Below are 17,426 nucleotides of genomic sequence, written 5' to 3'. Positions count from 1 at the left end.
ACAGGGGTGTTTTAGGCGGCACTGAACAGTGTTTGCACAGTATCAAGGCCTTTGCTTTTTGCCTCTCTGCCCTGCCAGTGAGTAGGGTGGGCATGGACAAGGGGCTGGGGAGGAGATGCAAGCAGGACAGCTGACCCCAGCTAACCAAAGTACTGTTCATTAGTAAGTAGAAGCAGAATCTTCAACTTGTAAAATTGATGCAGATGTACTGAGTCATGCTCCTGCAATCAGTTTTGCATTTATGTAACTTTACATAGAATTATACGTGTGTGTGCGTATATACATAAAGAACTAATTACTTATTTAGAACATTAAAGATCACTGCCTTCTTAAAAACAAATTATTTCACACTTATTACATAAAAACCTGGTTCTGCTGAAGTTAATAAGCACTTATTAACTGTTTTCCAAGGTAAAACCTCATTCTGAAGTTTACATTTCTTTTTTTTTTAGTGAATATGGCTTGTGTTGCAATTTCACAGCTGTGTCAGACAAAAATAAATTATATTTATTACACCATTACAAAATACTAAGAAACTCATCTTTAAAGATGTAGCAATTATTCATACTGTTTCACCATTTGAAATTAATTCTAATTAGCACTAAAAATTTTACTTTCCTGTTGCAAAATTTCAACATTACCAGAGCTACTACTGTAGAGGCAAATATACAAAAGAAAATGTTGATGCATTTCATGCTACAATACTAACTTTATTTTCCAGTGGAAAATTACAACAGTTTGTGACATAGCAAAAAATAAAAAAAGAAAAAAAGAAAATATTTGTTTAGTTTTTACACTCTTTTCACTCCTGTTCTATACCTTCTCTTTAAAATGAATGTTCTGTAAGAGAAAGAAACGAAAAACTACTGAAATAAAACTAGATAACACCATCCAAGGTTCAAAGACAAACTACTTTAAAAATCCAGCCTCCTGAATGGTACCTAGTGTGATAAGTGAAGTGGTGCAATGAAACAATTTACAGGATAGAAGCCCAGAACACTACTGAAAGCTTAGCTAAAATTCTGCTGGAACAATGAATTCATGGACTGTGTATCTATTTTCAGATGTAGTCATCCTGGGAAAAATCCATGTAAAATCTATGCACAAGAGTATTTCCATTAGTGAAAACACAGTTAAATCGTAAGAGAAGATGCTGATGTTTCTGTTACCCAGTTTCATCTAATCCTCCTCTGCCACCTCCAGGCTGTACTGTTACTGTACAGCTGCAGTTCTCAAAGCTTTCCTAATCCAGGCAGCTCCCTGTCCCAACAGTCTAAATGTGTGTATGGGACTGAGCATCAGGAGTTCTGAATTCTCATTTTGGTTCTCCCATTGCTGTTCCCTGACCTGCCAGGTTAAATCACTTGCCTTCTCATTTCTGGGATGGAAAGGTACTGCTGACTCCCTTTCCCCTTGCCAGGGCACTGAAGATGAATTATGTGAAATCCACTGCATTTCATGTGTGCTGGGTATGCAAGAACCAAACCAACAATGCCAACACACATTCTCTGAGAAGGGGTTGCACATACCTCAATGCTGAGACATGTCCTGCCTTTGCCACAGTGTAGATGAAAGACATGTGGAGGAGAGGTCACCCCTACAATCGTTTCTCACCAAGGCACTGCTGGAATGCAGCACTACAGCTCCAGATCTGCGCTGGTTTTCCCTCTCAGTCTTATGTATGGAGAACATCCACCTGCTATAGCTTTCTACTCCTCACCTGTGCTGCAAAAGCATTACCAAATGGAGATAGTCAGGGCTCAGGATCAAGGCCAGAGTCTCCATTCCTAGGGATTTGGAACTTAAAATTAAGTAAAAAGTAAGACAGAGTACTGGTTATAATGAAGAAGTGATAATACTAATCAGAAGGAGCTACCATTTCTTCCCAGAGAAAAGAAGCTGTTTTCTAAAGTGTGCATTCGTAGGAATGAAACACCTGCCAGAGAAATTTCTCAATCCTGCTGGTAAAACATTATGTTCCTTTGATGAAGCACACATCCAAACTACTAAGCATGACTGTTTTAAGGGTTTCTTAAACAACATGTTGTTCTGCGTGATGACTCCTGGCAGGTTAAGAGCTCCCAGACTCGTCAGTCCTTTTCACAGCCAGACCTCCACCAAAATCACAGCCATAGAGTTCTACCCGAAGGGCAATCCCACGGTACCAGGTTTTTGGAACAATGCGGATGAACCTGGACAGGATGGGTGGGTTAAAAAAATTCTTGACATGCCCGTCGCTGTTTTCATTACCCAAGAAAACCTGCAAATACATAAACACAATTAGTTAAAAGGTGGCACTTGAAAAAAACCCTGCATTTTCTCTTTAAAACAGTTCCAAGCTGTTTTAAATGAGCCACCATCTACCCAGGGTAGATGGACTGGCTCATTTCTTGTTTTAAACAAGACCACATCAAGTTTCCTCCTAATGTGCTGGGTTAAAAGTAGCTCAGGCCAGCAATAGCAGTCTGAATGGATTAAACAGCCCCTGTTTCCATCCACAGCAGAAAATTTGCCATTCTAATTTCTAACAGACCAAACTCCCAAACTTCCCTTATTTTACCGCTGCTAATACCCCTTGTGGGTTAGGTTGGTGTAAGGTCATACCGGAAAAAATACAAAGTACTGTGTCTGCTCTGTGGGTACCTAAAGTTCCCCAGCTCTGCTATAGCCAATACTGCTCACTAACATTAATTTCACTTAAACAATCAGGGCAGAAATAAAAAAGCTAAAAGAGGCCCTGGGGAATCCACTGTTCACTCAAATTAAATGTCCTTGTGCATTCAAATTAAATGTCCTCCTTTACAAACTGTGTCAGCTCCTTTTATCACAACGTTGGCTGCATTCTCTGCAGATACGGTATTCTTTCCTTGTATTATGATTAATTATGATCACTAAAATCAGATGGATACTGTGACATTATCTGTAGTAACCGCAGCTCCCTAGCACTTTAAAGCCCTGTGAGAATATCAATTTGGCTGGGCATTCTGCCTTTTGAGCCTTGACTGTGTCTAGCGCCTAAAACCAAGCAACAATACCATTGCCTGAGCTGACAGTGATACCTTTGGCACTGAGCTTGAACCCTCTGTGTAGGATTTCCACTCGGAGCCGTTGTCGCTGTACAGAAGAACATAGGTTTTCACAAAGTATTCAGCTGACATGGATGTGACCCCCTGTGTAGCAATAGCAGCGATCTTCTTAACTGTGAGGAGATCAATTTGCAGCCACTGTTGGTTGTTGTTGAACTACAATTGATATAAAAGTTTTTCTATTAGCAAACATGTCTATGTCTGTATTTGCTTAAGCCAAAAATCTTGTTTACAGGTAGTTAAAACTGTATCTAAATACATCAAAACTGTATCAAAGAAGTCCAGAAGAGTAAAGCTGAGGCAAGTCACAAGCATTCTTAGTGACCTATATAATTAACTTCATCACTGCAGGTAGTGTATTTGGAATCTTAAAATTTACACTTTAATTTCCAATACATAATGAAAAATAATAGAGATTTACCTCCAGTATTAAAACATAATACTTAATTCTAATACCAAATGCTCATACAAAAGAGCAGCTTCTAGCAAATCTCAAGGTACTTTGTGAGGAAATGCAGCTCCATTTTGAAGACACAGAAGCTCACATGCCTTGCTGAAAGTCACCACCCCCAGATCCACTAGGCTGCACTGCCTATAAGCCAACCCAGAACGGGTTACTTTAACCCCCTTGAGACAAATATCCAAGTTGAACTCATCTCCTGAAATTAAACAGGCTATTTCCACAGAGAAGTTCTGCAGCCTGTGGCCCAGAGGACACAATCCATCTCTCAAAGTATGATTTCACTGCTGTTGTCAGAAGCTTAGTAAGTTCCCTGCTGAAGAACTGAGTGGTGCTTTTCCCAAAGGATGGTTGTGAAGTGACCCTATCACACTTGGCACTGAACAGAGCATGCAGGAAGCACCATGATCACAAAGACAGCAAGAATCTATTAACCAGCTGTCCCCTGCTGCCTTCCCTGTTTCTCTTGTTACCTTGGCTCGCCAGGCATTCATCTTTCCCTTCTGATTGAGACGAGCAAATGAAGCATCCCATGTGTTAAACCAGGATGTCTTAGCAGATGAGGCTGTTATCTGGGTATTCTTGATCTCTCCACTTTCCATTCCAAGTGGCAAAGAGCAACCTATTGAGAGGAGCACCATGTCATCTCCCATACATCCAAGTAGCCACAGTGAAAGCAACAACGTTGGAATGAGAAGATCCACAGTTTTAGCTTCATTTAAAGTATGAGGTAAAAAATTTGTCAGATGGAAGCATCAGCACTTGACCAATTCTTACCATCCACTTCACAGCCCAGAAGCTCCATGCGAAGAGTAGGCCTGTTGTACACCTCAGTGGGGTAGAGTCTGATGTACCTAGCAATAATAGGGGGATCAATGATGTTCTCTTTTATCTCATAGGCATTGGAATTACCTTCAAAAATCTGTTAAAAAAGAAAAAGAAAGAAAAAAATCCACATATAATTAGTTTAATGCAAGCACAAGCTTGGATGCTGAAAGCCTGCTCTGTTACAAATGTAGTCTTTTTAATGCCCTTATCCCCATCCACACTGATAGCACCACCCTATGCCGCAGGGCCACTTGAAATATCTCATGGTCCCATCTTAGCATATTTGGAAGTGTCTGAAGGTCTCAGTTTAAATAAGCAACCTTTTTTAATGTAGGTCTGTTAGAAAACATAAGCAAAGAAGCAAAAGGAGAGGTAAAAGACAACAAGTTTTCAATTTGGGAGTTGTACCACAGAAACCTCAGGGTAAACTGAAGGGAGCTGTAAGAGGTGGGGCTGGAGCAGCTGGGCATAAGATGAACCTCTCAGGGTACAACCACACTCACCACACAGGCCTTCTGCAGGCAATTCAGACAGTTCAACATTCAACTGCTGGGACAGATGAAAGGGAGGGATGAGAAGCAGAATCTAACACCAAATGAGGTAAGGGCCTGATTTTTAGTTCAGCTTCCTGCTTCCTTCAAAAAAGCAGCCAAGGGCTTAGGAAATAATAGTAGGGAGAGATGCCTATGAGAAAACCAGACCCTGCAAAGTCAAGGTCACAAGGCCAATCCAAACCCCAGTTGAGGTAGTTCCTCCCCTTAGAATTTGTCTTCTAGTCTGAATTTTATTAGTTTGGTTAATGCCCTTTGGGGCTTCAAGCTGTACCTACTAAGGCTCTAAAGGCCATAATGTTTTCCACTTTTTCTTAACATTAAACAAAACTCAGTGCATCACTCAGGGATGCTGCCTAGGCTGTTGCCCCTATGGCACAGACAGACCTTTCCTGTTGGTGAGCTGTCTCCTTTGAAGGTGTTCCACGTCCGCTTGTCTTTGCTGTAAACAAGAAAATACTTCTGGATGTACAAGGACCTTAAAAACTGCTTGGCTCCCTGTGTCTGTATCCCAGTGAGCAGAACTTGTCTTCGAAAGTCCACCTAGCAACAGCAAAGAGCATTTATAAAGTCAATAATGCACAGCAAAATCCATATAATTCTTTGGCATTTACACAGCAGCTTTGAGCCCTGCATTTTAACACCCACAACACTAACACTCTCTAAAGGAATACCAGATACCAGAGTCCAAATTAATGCCCTCTCACTCTCATTTCATTTGTGTATTTCTGTGTGCATTTAATTTCAGAGGGCACCTTAAAGGGTTCAGCACTGCCCCACAAAGGCACCTCAAAAGTATCTGTGTGTCTGTGGTAGGCACAACTCCCCCCACCCCATTTTACAGAGAGGCCAAAGGAGCACAGAGAAATTAAAAGCTCACACTTTTATAAGCCACCTCTAATTTTGGATACCTAAGCTGCAGAAAGGCATATGACATTCTGAAGTGCTGAAAAGCCACCATTGTTGCTGATATCATATCTAAGCACTTAGCACATAAAAACAAATCTGGAAGGTATTCTTATCAGCAGTGAAACTCATTCTTTGGGACATGCCCTCCTCACTTCTGCATGCTTCACTTCAGTAACCTCAGCTTCTCACTACCCCAGCCCCCTGTTAAATTCTTTCTCTTCCCAATGTTATTTCCAGTTCCACATCAGATCTCCCAACCTTCTCACTCCACTTCCACTAACTTGCTAGTATGTCAAATGTTAGCAAGCCAAACACAACAGCCACCTGCTGAACTTGAGTCTTTCTTGTCTTCCAACCAATTTTAATGAGATGTATAAGAAATCAACTATCCTCTCTAAATTTGGGTGCGAATTTGCCATGTGATGCAAAAGTCACTGGGATGGAAAAAACCACAGAAGTGGGGTGACTGAATGATGTAGTGCTTGAAGACATAATTATAAGCTTAGTTTCCCTGTGAAGCCAGCTGAGCTGTGTCAAGTGGGACATGGCAGCATACAAACAAAGCAAAAAATTATCTGAAGCAAAGCTTGAGGATATTACACTTTAAATGATCACTCAAGAAACACATGCATATAAATATGTACTATTAGGTAGACAAAGGAAAAAGAAAGTAGAAGAAAGAATGACTCCATTTGCCTACAAAATGGAATAATCTAAATTGTGAGGGTAACTGTCCAGTCAATGAGCCTCAACAGCAGCAGAGACTGGGTTACCCCAGGGAAGAAGAACAGTTTATGGCATCACCAATCTTGCCACATCTTTTCAGTTTTCCCCAGCAGTCCTTTCAGTGAAAAGTGCAGCCTGACCTTCTAAAATAAGCTGTAGGAAAATCGTAACTCCATGATGTTGTAGTGTACCTGGATCCAAGGGAGTTCTTCCTTCATTATAGTACTCCAAGCATTGTATGTTCCATAATTGTTTAATCGGGCTAACTTAGGTTCCCAATAGTCTACAGAGGAAATATGAATGAAGCAAGAATTAAGAGGTATTGAAAAAACATAAATTGAGGCTGTCATTAGCTTTGAGTACCTTATTTCCCTCCCCCCCCCCCCCCCCCCCGCCAAGGACAAAGAAAAAGGGAAAAAAACCAAGAAGAGACTCTAAAATTATATTATAGGATAATTTGGACATGGTCAGCAACTGGAAGTCATCTGTACCCTGCAAAACTTTGGAGTTGGCAGAATGACAAAAATAACAGCCTTTTATGTAATATACTGTCTGCTAAGTATAATTTGGAATTTGGCACCAGGGTCTAGAGTTTGCTAAACAAGTTTTGGCCCCCAGCAGGATCGGACACAAAATGTGCTCTACATTCATGGAAGAGAACTCCTGTCTGCAAAACAAGGTTTGCAAGTTAAAAACTGATAGAGAATATATATGGCAAAACAGCTTTCAAGCCTTCACAGAACTCTGTCAGGAACGAAAGAAAGAAAATCAAATTCACAAAAAATTAAGTCTTACTAGCTTGTGATACTAATAGCAGACCTGTGACACTTAAAATACCATGATGATTGCTACCTAACACAGCTCCCAGTCTCTGCTTGCAGCATTGGAGAGATTTTTAGCCTGACAGCTGATCCACTGCTGAACTGATCTTGAAAGACATAGGTGATGCCAAAAGAATACAGAACTGCAACACTTTGCTGGGGGTGTTCAGGAGCATGCACGGACCTTTTCAAGGATAAACTCACCTATGTGATGTGAAGCATCGATCTGCGAATCGAGTATAACTCCACTTTCCAGACCCATTGGAATCCTGCACTCTAAAGGGAGCACAGTAAGAAAATGAAGGCTATTCTAATATATATTCTGGTGAAATCTAAGACAACATCACTCAGAACAATTCCTAGTAATTCTGTAACACCACTCCCTTCCCAGAGAAGTCTAAATTAATCTTTGCAATTTCTCTCAACAGATTAATCCACTGGTCACTGTAGGGAAACCTCAAATTCAAAGCTAGCATGCTAAAGAAATAAAGATAGTATGCTAAATAATTCAAAGCTAGCATTGCTGGAAGCTAAAAATTTTTTTTCTAGAACAAATCTACAGTAACCACTCCACCATGTCCTTGAATACAGATAATTTCCTATGTTGTTTTTTTTACAGAACAATCTCCCAAATTTATTTTCAGTGATCCCAAAAGCATGGAGAAAACTTCATAGCTTGACTTTCCCAGCCAAAAACCACTCTAGTTCATACCTTTTTCTATAACCAAATAGGATGCCTGCATTCCTGCTTGCTGGTATTCTCCCACTTCAGTGTCTAAAAGCCACCAGCCAGGTCTCTGTGGTTTCATTTCAATTGTTTTAAGTGAGCCTTGAAAAAAGGAAGAGAAATGTATCAGAAACATTGGCATTACAAGGTTGATGTCAGCAAGGCTAAATTTTATAACAAAGACCTTCCTATGACCTAATCCAGAAAACTTAAATACACAGTGCAGCAAGAGCAGTAACTTCCACCATCTCAATGATTTTTTTATTAGCAAGCTGGCTCTAGCTGGAGTCTGAGATTGGAATCAAGTGGCCAGATCAAAACCCAGCCTTTGCTGATGGAGCAAAGTACAAAACCTTGGATGCCTGTATGTAACAACAAATGTCTGCACATTAACTACAGTGCTGAACAGTGTAGTGAACAGTGTTTATTATATAATTCAGGGATGTTAATTCTGTAGTGCTGGTTATTCTTACTCCTGCTGTGCCAGTATGTTGATCAAGTAAGGAAAAGGATGGATGTAAAGAAGCCAAAAGTAGAGGTAGGAAAATTAGATATATGGGTCCTCCCCTCACTTTCTGCATGCCCCAGGAGTGCCAAGGGTTGAGCAGGATGCAGATATGGTTTCAGTTGCTTGCTGCACTTTTTAGAAAGTACAGGACATGTTCTCATTGCTTTTCTTATATTCCTAGTTACTCCAGACAATTCTTCAGGTAATTCCAGCTAATTCTGGCTCCCATTTAAACAAAAATATGTAGATTTCACAGTGAAAAGCACTACCTTAAAAATAATCAAATAAAATAGTGAATAAAATATGCCTAATGTTCACTAAAACAAAATCCTATTGCTCCAAGCCAATCCCATTATTTTCATCTCCTTGTTGTCTTTTTTTTTCTTGAACTCTTGTAGCTGGCAATACAGGCTTCATAAGTGATGTTAATGTACACTGGCTCTGCTGACAGCCATGGGGCAAAGGACTTCATCCTCTACTCTAATGAATACCTATAGCCTATTTCCTTTCTCCCTGGGCACAAGAATTCCCCTAGGGCTCACAGTTGTTCTTTCTGTTCTGTATCACACTTACCCTGCCATTAAAATCCCCAAACTCTCACCATATGGAGACCTTTACATTGGTATGACAACGACAGACTGCAATGGTCACCCCTCAGAACTTACTCTGCTCTGATGCTTACCTGGGAGAAGGGTGTATGTACCAAGCTGGTGCCCTGGCTCTCCTTGTTCTATGAAGGTCTGTCCATGAAAATGAACAACATGAATGTCTTTTGGCCCACCCATATTCAGCAGGTGCCATCGGACTGTTTCACCTTCATACATCCTCAAGCCTTGCAAATTATAGGTAATCCCATTAATGGCTGAAAAAAAAAGATTGTTAGTCAGAAAAACTGCTCACAAAACTGGTCTCAAAGTGCTAGAATGTATTACTGAAATTAGCAAAATATTTAATGAAGTAATATGCTTGGGAAAAACATCATTTATTCCAATTTAAAGTGCAGCACACTTTATGGTCTATGCACATCAATTCAGAAAATCCAGGGACCTCACCAGAAGATTTGAGCACAGCTTGCTAGCAACATACAGCAACCAGGAAAACAAAAAGATTTAAATCAGGCCCGAAAGAAAGAACAGCAATCCAAAACATTTTCTGCAGCTCCCATTTCCACAGGCACACAGTCACAACCAACATACCTCTACAGCCACAGAGAGGTATATGAAGGGCTGTTGTACAGATGCTTCAAATTCCTCAATAGAACTACCTGATTTGTCAAATTATTAAAATATTTTCAAATTTCTTGCAAAAAGTTGTCAGGGTACTAGCTTCCTAATGTAAACAAGACTTTTTTTGTTTCTTTTTTCCTTTTTTTCTTTCAATATGGAGGGGATATGTATGTGAATGCAAGAGAGAAGTTTTCTGTTGAAAGTTTCAGTCTAATATGTCCTTTATTCATTTTAATAGCAAATTTCCAGTCGTTGCTAATTTTTATGTGCAAACCCATGACTATTATGGGTACAATGGATAACTACAAAAAAATTCACATAACTAATGTGTGGGATTTATGCATGTTGAAAAGAATTGTGAGGTGAGATACCTTCCCTGACATCTTGCCCTCTACCCCAATAAACTGAATATTTGGCAAAATGAAATAAATACCATAGAATTTGTGGCATTGGTGCATTTCTTGTGTCTTCTCATTACAAGGCCTTCCAGAATGCTTGTCAAAGTACCAGCTTTTCTCTTCATCAAAGACCATAAAAAGCAAGAAAAAGTCTCGAGTAGATATCCTGCTGCTGTTTGATTTGCTGAAGGCTCCTTTTTCACAGATCAGTATTGGCCCAATCAAACCAGACTGAATGTCTTTCTCCTAGAAGGTAATAAAATTCATATTAAAGATAGAAGTGCATTTCCCAAAACATGTAAAAAACCCCCCACAGCATTCTGCAGGAATGCATCAGGCCCTAAAAATCTAAAGCAGGTCCCAGAATTATTGTTCCCTTCTACCTTTACTCTCCTCTGATCAGTCTACCAGAGTTGCTCAATTCGAATTGTTCCATAGCTTATGTCCTGCCTTAACTGAGTGCAAGAGATTAAATGTCAGGTGGGAACATTGAGCCCAAAAGAAAGGACAGCTATCCAAAAATGTGTTCTGCAGCTTGCATTTCTACAGCCATACATCATTTGGAGATATTCAAACCCCAACCGAACATGGTCCTGGACAAACTACTTCAGCCAACCCTGCTTGAGTTGCAGTGGTGGACTGGATGAACTCTAGTGATGCCTTCCTACACAAGTGTTTCTATGATTCTGTGATCAATCCCAGAAACACCACTTCTATTTTTATTCCCTTACCATGTTTGAATCAGAGTAGTAGATCCAGGACCGACAAGCTGCTCCTGACTGCACCGGGCCTGATCGCCTGTTTGCATACCATACATATATGTAGCTGTTATTGGGCTGAACTTCATCATCTTCCTTAAACCAAGCAGTAGATTCATCATCATAAGTGCTTCCCTCAGAGGACTTTTCATAGAGGACTCCATGGGCATGGAGGGAATATGGTCTGGATGCCAGATTCTTAAAATGAACCTGAAAAAATAAAATAGATTCTGTTCAGCAAACTCAGGCCTAAACCAAACTCACCACATACAATGTTCCCATGACCTCAAACCAGGGTCAAGATTTGTATAAAGATTACAGGCTATGCTGTACATGGAAAAGCCAGCAGAGAGAGCTTTTGCCATCTCCATGCTGATTTGCCACCTTTGATGCAGGTAGTTAATGAAAAATCAGAAAGCACGAGTCTAGCTCCCTGTCTTCCACCACGTCGAGGCTCCCAGGACATTTACTGCTGCCCCTCACACATGGAGCTGCTTAGTTACTGCCAGCAGGGAAATGGGGAGTTTCTACCTCTTATGCTTTGCTGCAGTCATTACAATATAGTAACTCTAGACCTCGGTATGTATCATTCTTGCTGAAATCAGTGCTTCCCACTTGTCCCAGAGAAACACCACAATAGTGGGATTGCATATTTACCTCTCCTTAGAGAATGATACTCTCAAGCTATAAAATATTTTTCTTTTCTTACTCATGATTTAAACATAGCTCAGTGTGTTCCTATTGCACACCACTCCTACTGAAATATGCAGAAAGCACTGAGATCTATTCTCCCTAAGTCCATCCCTGTGTTTTGGAAGACTGGATGAAGAAGGATGAGAGAAGGGAAATTTTAGAGCAATGTGCTTCCTAATGCATATATACCACAGAATCGCCAGGGATATGGCTCCTCTTCATCCTTGTTGATAGCTCTAATACAATCCTGCACATTTACATAACAAAACTTTTTAGAGGAAATTCTGTATTTTTCCAAAAAGTATGTATTAATCTTGAACACAAATGCACTAATTTCTGAGTTTAGAATACTCATTTTTCATTAACATTAAACCTAAATCTTATTTTACATTAGACTAGTAAGCCAGTATTTAATGTTGGGAAATAAGAAAGAAAAACAGAATTTAGTTTGCTGTGGACAGGGGCAAAAAAAGATGTGTTTCAAAGAAACACATCACAGTGCTCACATGTCCACAGTGCAATTGCAAGCTTTGAAAACTGTTTCCCCTTCATCATCTTTTAAAAATCTGTGGTATTTTTAGATCCATTCTGTCACACTCCAAGATCACGGTAAGAATCTTATCCTGCCCACACAACCAAAACATTGACCTACTAGGATAACATCATCCACTTCAGCTCGGATAACTGGTCCCAGGATGCCAAGATGTTGTGTATATTCATCTTCATCCTGAAGAGTCGAAAAGGTACTGTCTGTATAGCTCTGGAAAATCACCTTACGTCTGGTGCCATCTTTACAGGTTTTGTCACTCCTTATTGTACTGAAAGGAAAACCCCAATTAAAATCCCACACAGTGAATCAGGAATAACAGCTTTGATGAAACCCGAGAACTCATACAGCAGAAATATTTTAGAATTCTGTGAATATAAAGAATAAACACTCAAATGGCTTCAAACTGTGTCAGGGAAGGTTTAGATGAGATATTAGGAAAAATGTCTTTACCAGAAGGGTTGCCCAGGGAAGCGGTTGAGTCTTGGTCCCTGGAGCTGCTTAGAAGATACACGGATGTGGTGCTGAGGGACATGGTTTAGTGGTGAACCTGCCAGTGTTAGGTTAAAGGTTGGACTCAATGGTCTTAAAGGTATTTTCCAGCCTTCTATGATTCCACAAAATGAGTATCAGATGATTCTGATAATCATGGCTTGCAATGTTTAAGCAATTCTAGTTCTACAGCTGCATATGAGATCCCGCAACCATTTGGTCAACTATCACTGAAAAGCTCCAACAAGTCTCTCAAAACCCATTCGAGCTCTATTTTCCTTTTTTTCTTAGCCTTAATAGTCTGAATTGGAGCTTGGCTCAGTGTAGTAAGCCTATCACCTACACCCTACTGTCTTACAGATCTTTACATCTGATTATATCTGCATTTTGCGTCACAGAGCTGGCATGGTAAAATAAGCTTTTAGACATCCAAACGGTTGTTCAGATCTTAAGAAGAAGCACTAAAATGCTATTATAATTCCCTACAAACCTTGCTTTATTATCGATTCTGCAAAAACCAGAAATTTAACCTAAGTTACGTAGGAGAAAGGCTGGGTTTTAGCTCTTCGACACACTGAAACAGGATATGCCATGGGCAGTGTTAAAATCACTGGAACTATACAGCTCACACCAGCTGAGGATGAACATCTCTGGAGAGATTTATATAGAGGTCTAAGCATAAAAAAATTCTTGATTTTGCAACTGCCCAAAGAAACTGTCTTGTTTCCACTGTTTTTGCAAGTGCCATTTATATGGACTGAGATGGGGCATGAGTAAACCTGGAGAATACTGAAAAAGTTTTATTTTTATTTCCATCACATAAAATGGAAATTCAGTTTGAGAAATAATCTGTTTGGAGATTCATTTTGCACAATGAAAATTTTCTTGCTCCTGTTTTGGCTGCTTTTTTTTTGGATAAAAAGCCAAAGTTGTGCAAGTTTTGGTTCAGCTTTTTGATGAAAAGTGACAAGGAATCCTATGCCTTGTTGGGTGAATACTAATCCTAACCTGTATCAATTAAGAGAGTGGATTTTTAGTACAGTATTTCTCTCAGTATATTCTCATATATTCTTTGCTGTGGCATAGTGGGCAGTCTTCCCTGTCAAAATGTAAGAAAATCCCTCAACATTAGGGTTTGTGATCCAGTCACCTTCTGATTTCTCTAAACAGCAGTAGCAACAATGCAAAACTTCATGCAGCTTTGTTTTTAGTTTTAGTATAAGGCAGTCACCAGTGTGGTTAATCACTTTGCAGCTTTCATATACTTTTCAATACTGCAGCCCTGTGAAGTTGGAAAGTGCTTTTATCCCTTTCCCAACAGAGAAGTGAGACACCAGAACCATTTCTTGCTAGTGCTAGAAACTGATTTCATCTACCTATAAGCACATCTCATTCTAGATTCCATCAGTTAGCCCATTAAATTCCTGGAAAGACTTTGTGCAAGGAGGTCTCTGTCCTGTGTACAGGTACCAAGAACTGAAGGGCAAAGTAAAACAGGTTAATCAAGTATAACAAAACAAGCTGCAAGATTCCCTCTTGACCTCTTACAGTGAGTTTTTTAACTGATGTATTAAAGACTGTTTCTAATGAGTCTACAAAAGGGGGCTAGGAAAAAAAAAAGAGTTCTTGGCTGTGTTGTGCTTGATTATAATAATCTCACTCTGACATTTCTAGGGGGTGTGAGTCTCCTGTGGAAAGTTCTTATGGTTCTGCCACTGAAATGTTGGATATCACATGGCACATTACAGATGTTTTTAAGTTTATCAGCATGTGAATCAAAATTCTGCAAGGAGGTGTCAGGATGGTGTGCCAAATGAAAGCGAACGATTTAGGCAAACCTTTTCTTATATCCTGCATAGTTCCAGCAGACCTCTTTAGCAGCAATGTAGTATCTCCTCTCATTGCCCCTGCTGCGCAGGTAGTGCTCAGCAATGTCATCGGGGTTACGCTGCCTGCTGATGTTCACCTTGGGGTCTGTCATGTAGGGGTCATCAAAGCTCACATAATGGTACTCGTATTCCCCACCCGAGCTTTCGTCGCTGTAGGTTTCTCCTATCACATATTCGTAGCCTCCATCTTCCTGGGGAAGCCCAATTGTGATGGATGGCCTGAACTGCCGCGGGGTGAGGGTGTTGTTTAGTGACTCTCCATGCCTGGCCCTGCTCACATTTGCCCTCTGGCTGACCTCACCAGGTGCCTCGGTGGTGTCCGTCCCACCCGGAAACAACGCATGGCCAAACCCTGCCACAGAATTGCTGGGGTTTTTGGGGTTTCTACTCCTTGGGCTCAGCAAGTAGGTAACTTTTGGATCGTCCTTCTTTTTCCTTCGGATCTTGATGATGGTGCCAGATGTACTCAAGGTATTGTTGTTTCTCTCCTTTCCTTTCTGAATCAAGCGCATGTGGTTCCTTTTCTGGTTTTCCCCCAATAGATGTGAGAACTCTTGATACCTCTTCATATCCTCCTTATTTAGGGATGCTGTACTGTTTCTGCCATGATGATTTAACTTGCCACCAGCAGATTTATCTACGCTTGCCTCTAATCCCAGATTTCTCTTTGCAGACACCAAATTCCACTCCTCACTAGTCATTTTAGATGAATATTTCCCAGCCCCAGGCAATGATGCTTCTAGTAAATTCTTCACTACAGCAGGGCTTGTATTGTCTAACATGTGTTCTAAAGCAAAAACATCTGCTGGTTTATCTTTGGGTATCCTGGGTTCAGAAAGGCTGGATGCATTAGACCCATCTCCTACTGTGAGGTCCAAATCCAGGGTCAAGTTAACTGCAGGCAGGGCATTTTCCATCTTCTTTCCCTCCTCCTCCAGATCATCATCATATTCATTTGGCAGCTGGCCAGTTCCCACCATGGCTTCATGGGATGTGTTCTCTGTATGATGCACAGAATGAGGTGCATTGGCCTTGTCAGAAAATGAGATATTTTTCTGTCGGACATGATTTAGAAGGGCATTCATCTTTTGGACAGCGTAAAACTTAATGGCCAGTGAGCTTCGCCTTTTCCTTTTCCTGTTAGTGGTATAATTTCCTCTTCCTGTGCTTTCCTCTTGATGTTTTTCTGGAAAAAATTTACTGTCCTTTCCACCAGCTGGAAGCTCTTCTGCAACATTCACTGGGCCTTCCCCATTGCTCAGCAAGTGTTCACCTGCAGACATGTTACTGTGAGCTATTTCATAGTTGCTTTGGCTTCTGTTCTCAAATACCAAGTCAGCCTCTCCATCACTTGTGGTAGCTAAAAATAAATCCTCTACTGCTGTGATTGGTGTGTGATTTGACTGGAATATTTCGGCCTTGACTGGGGAAAGAGGAGTGATATGAGTTTCTAAGAACTCAGAGTTGTTTGTTGTTCCACTACTATTTATAGCTGTCAGACCTGAGCCAGCTGCCACCTCAGAGCTCGTGGCATCAGTGTCTTCATACTCATCCCAGGCCAGTGCTGTAAGATTCTGTTTTTCTTCATCACCTGCTGTCTTTCTGGAGCTTCGGACGGAGTATAAAGAAGCCAGGTAATCCTGATAATCTGATTCCTCCTTGTCTTCCTCTTTTTCTTGCACATCTTCCTCAGCTGAGGTGGAAACAGCCTTTCTTTCAGTCTTGGTGGGAGTTAAATCCACAACATCAAATGTTTCATCTTCCTCATAGTCACATTTGGCATCCCTGAATCTCAGCCTCATGCCGTAACTCATCTCTGGGGTGCCCCAGGATGTCAAAAGCCAAGTACCTGCAATTGAAATAAAAGTGTTATGAGAGTGGACATTGTCTATCATGTAATTGGCCAAGGCAAATTGTTGGGGTTGCTTCTACAGCACCTGCTATAGCAGACTGCTAATCTTCATCTGGGATATTAATGAGCTCTCATTGCAATGAAAAATAATTATTAAATGTAAATAAGTAAGAGCACATATAAATAAATACATCTAGGAGATGGAACTCTTCTCCATAGATTAAGCTGTAACTAGAACCTGAATCCAAAAATAACCCATCAAAGACATGGATATGAAAAAGAAAGAAACAAATTAAAGGTTCTTATGTTTAGATCTGGATCTAAGATTGAGACCTCTCAAGATAAAGTTTTACTTTTATCCTGGCCTTACTGGTGTATGCACTGCTACACAGAACATTCTGAGCAGAACAAATACGTTCTAAGGCAATGTTGGCAAATACCTGACAAACATAGTATTTTAAAAGCTTTTGAATGAATAATGGATGATCTTTAATAAGTATAATAAGAATAAAGCAATCTGAATTTCTGACCTGACAAAAAATATTAAGCTGCCAATCTGAGGCATCTCAGATTAATTTAAAGGTTTAAATAATTCCTCCAAAACCTAGTCAGAAGGTAAGTTTTCTAATGGAAACTAAGATCTTCACAGAAGAAAATAAAATTTGTTTCCCTAAACAACATCAAATCAAGTTCTTTGCTTGTTACAACTTGCTTTTGGAACTAGCAGAAATGACAGAATAGACAGAATTAACACATGTTGAGAAACAATCTTTTTTATTAAAAAGGTCACCTATAATTCTTCCTGTATTGATCAGCTTGAAGGTGACCTGCACAGCTTTCCTGATTTCTAAAAACGGCAAATTTATCAAAGAAAACATACCCTAGATGGAAAGAATAGATTGCATACCAAAATCAAGCAGAAGTACAGCTTTATTACTGGGGATGTTTCCATGAA

General features: G+C 40.2%; 1 protein-coding gene across 1 annotated transcript in view; it reads right to left on the bottom strand.

The window, feature by feature from the left end:
- Positions 1 to 486: 486 nt before the first annotated feature.
- Positions 487 to 17,426, bottom strand: part of F5 (coagulation factor V) — a 36,826-nt gene continuing 19,886 nt past the window's right edge. The window contains exons 14-26 of the mRNA XM_048293976.1: positions 14,569 to 16,468; positions 12,344 to 12,509; positions 10,972 to 11,208; positions 10,276 to 10,486; positions 9,299 to 9,478; positions 8,094 to 8,210; positions 7,586 to 7,657; positions 6,752 to 6,843; positions 5,313 to 5,468; positions 4,324 to 4,468; positions 4,020 to 4,168; positions 3,060 to 3,242; positions 487 to 2,260 (exon numbers count right to left, since the gene is read on the bottom strand). Coding sequence (XP_048149933.1) covers positions 2,072 to 2,260; positions 3,060 to 3,242; positions 4,020 to 4,168; positions 4,324 to 4,468; positions 5,313 to 5,468; positions 6,752 to 6,843; positions 7,586 to 7,657; positions 8,094 to 8,210; positions 9,299 to 9,478; positions 10,276 to 10,486; positions 10,972 to 11,208; positions 12,344 to 12,509; positions 14,569 to 16,468 — 3,797 coding nt within the window. The 3' untranslated portion in view covers positions 487 to 2,071. The remainder of the gene's footprint in view (positions 2,261 to 3,059; positions 3,243 to 4,019; positions 4,169 to 4,323; positions 4,469 to 5,312; positions 5,469 to 6,751; positions 6,844 to 7,585; positions 7,658 to 8,093; positions 8,211 to 9,298; positions 9,479 to 10,275; positions 10,487 to 10,971; positions 11,209 to 12,343; positions 12,510 to 14,568; positions 16,469 to 17,426) is intronic.

Source organism: Corvus hawaiiensis, chromosome 2, assembly GCF_020740725.1.
Source record: "Corvus hawaiiensis isolate bCorHaw1 chromosome 2, bCorHaw1.pri.cur, whole genome shotgun sequence".
Taxonomy (NCBI): domain Eukaryota; kingdom Metazoa; phylum Chordata; class Aves; order Passeriformes; family Corvidae; genus Corvus; species Corvus hawaiiensis.
Note: the sequence above shows the minus strand (reverse complement) of the source record. Positions and strands in the feature narration are given on the sequence as shown.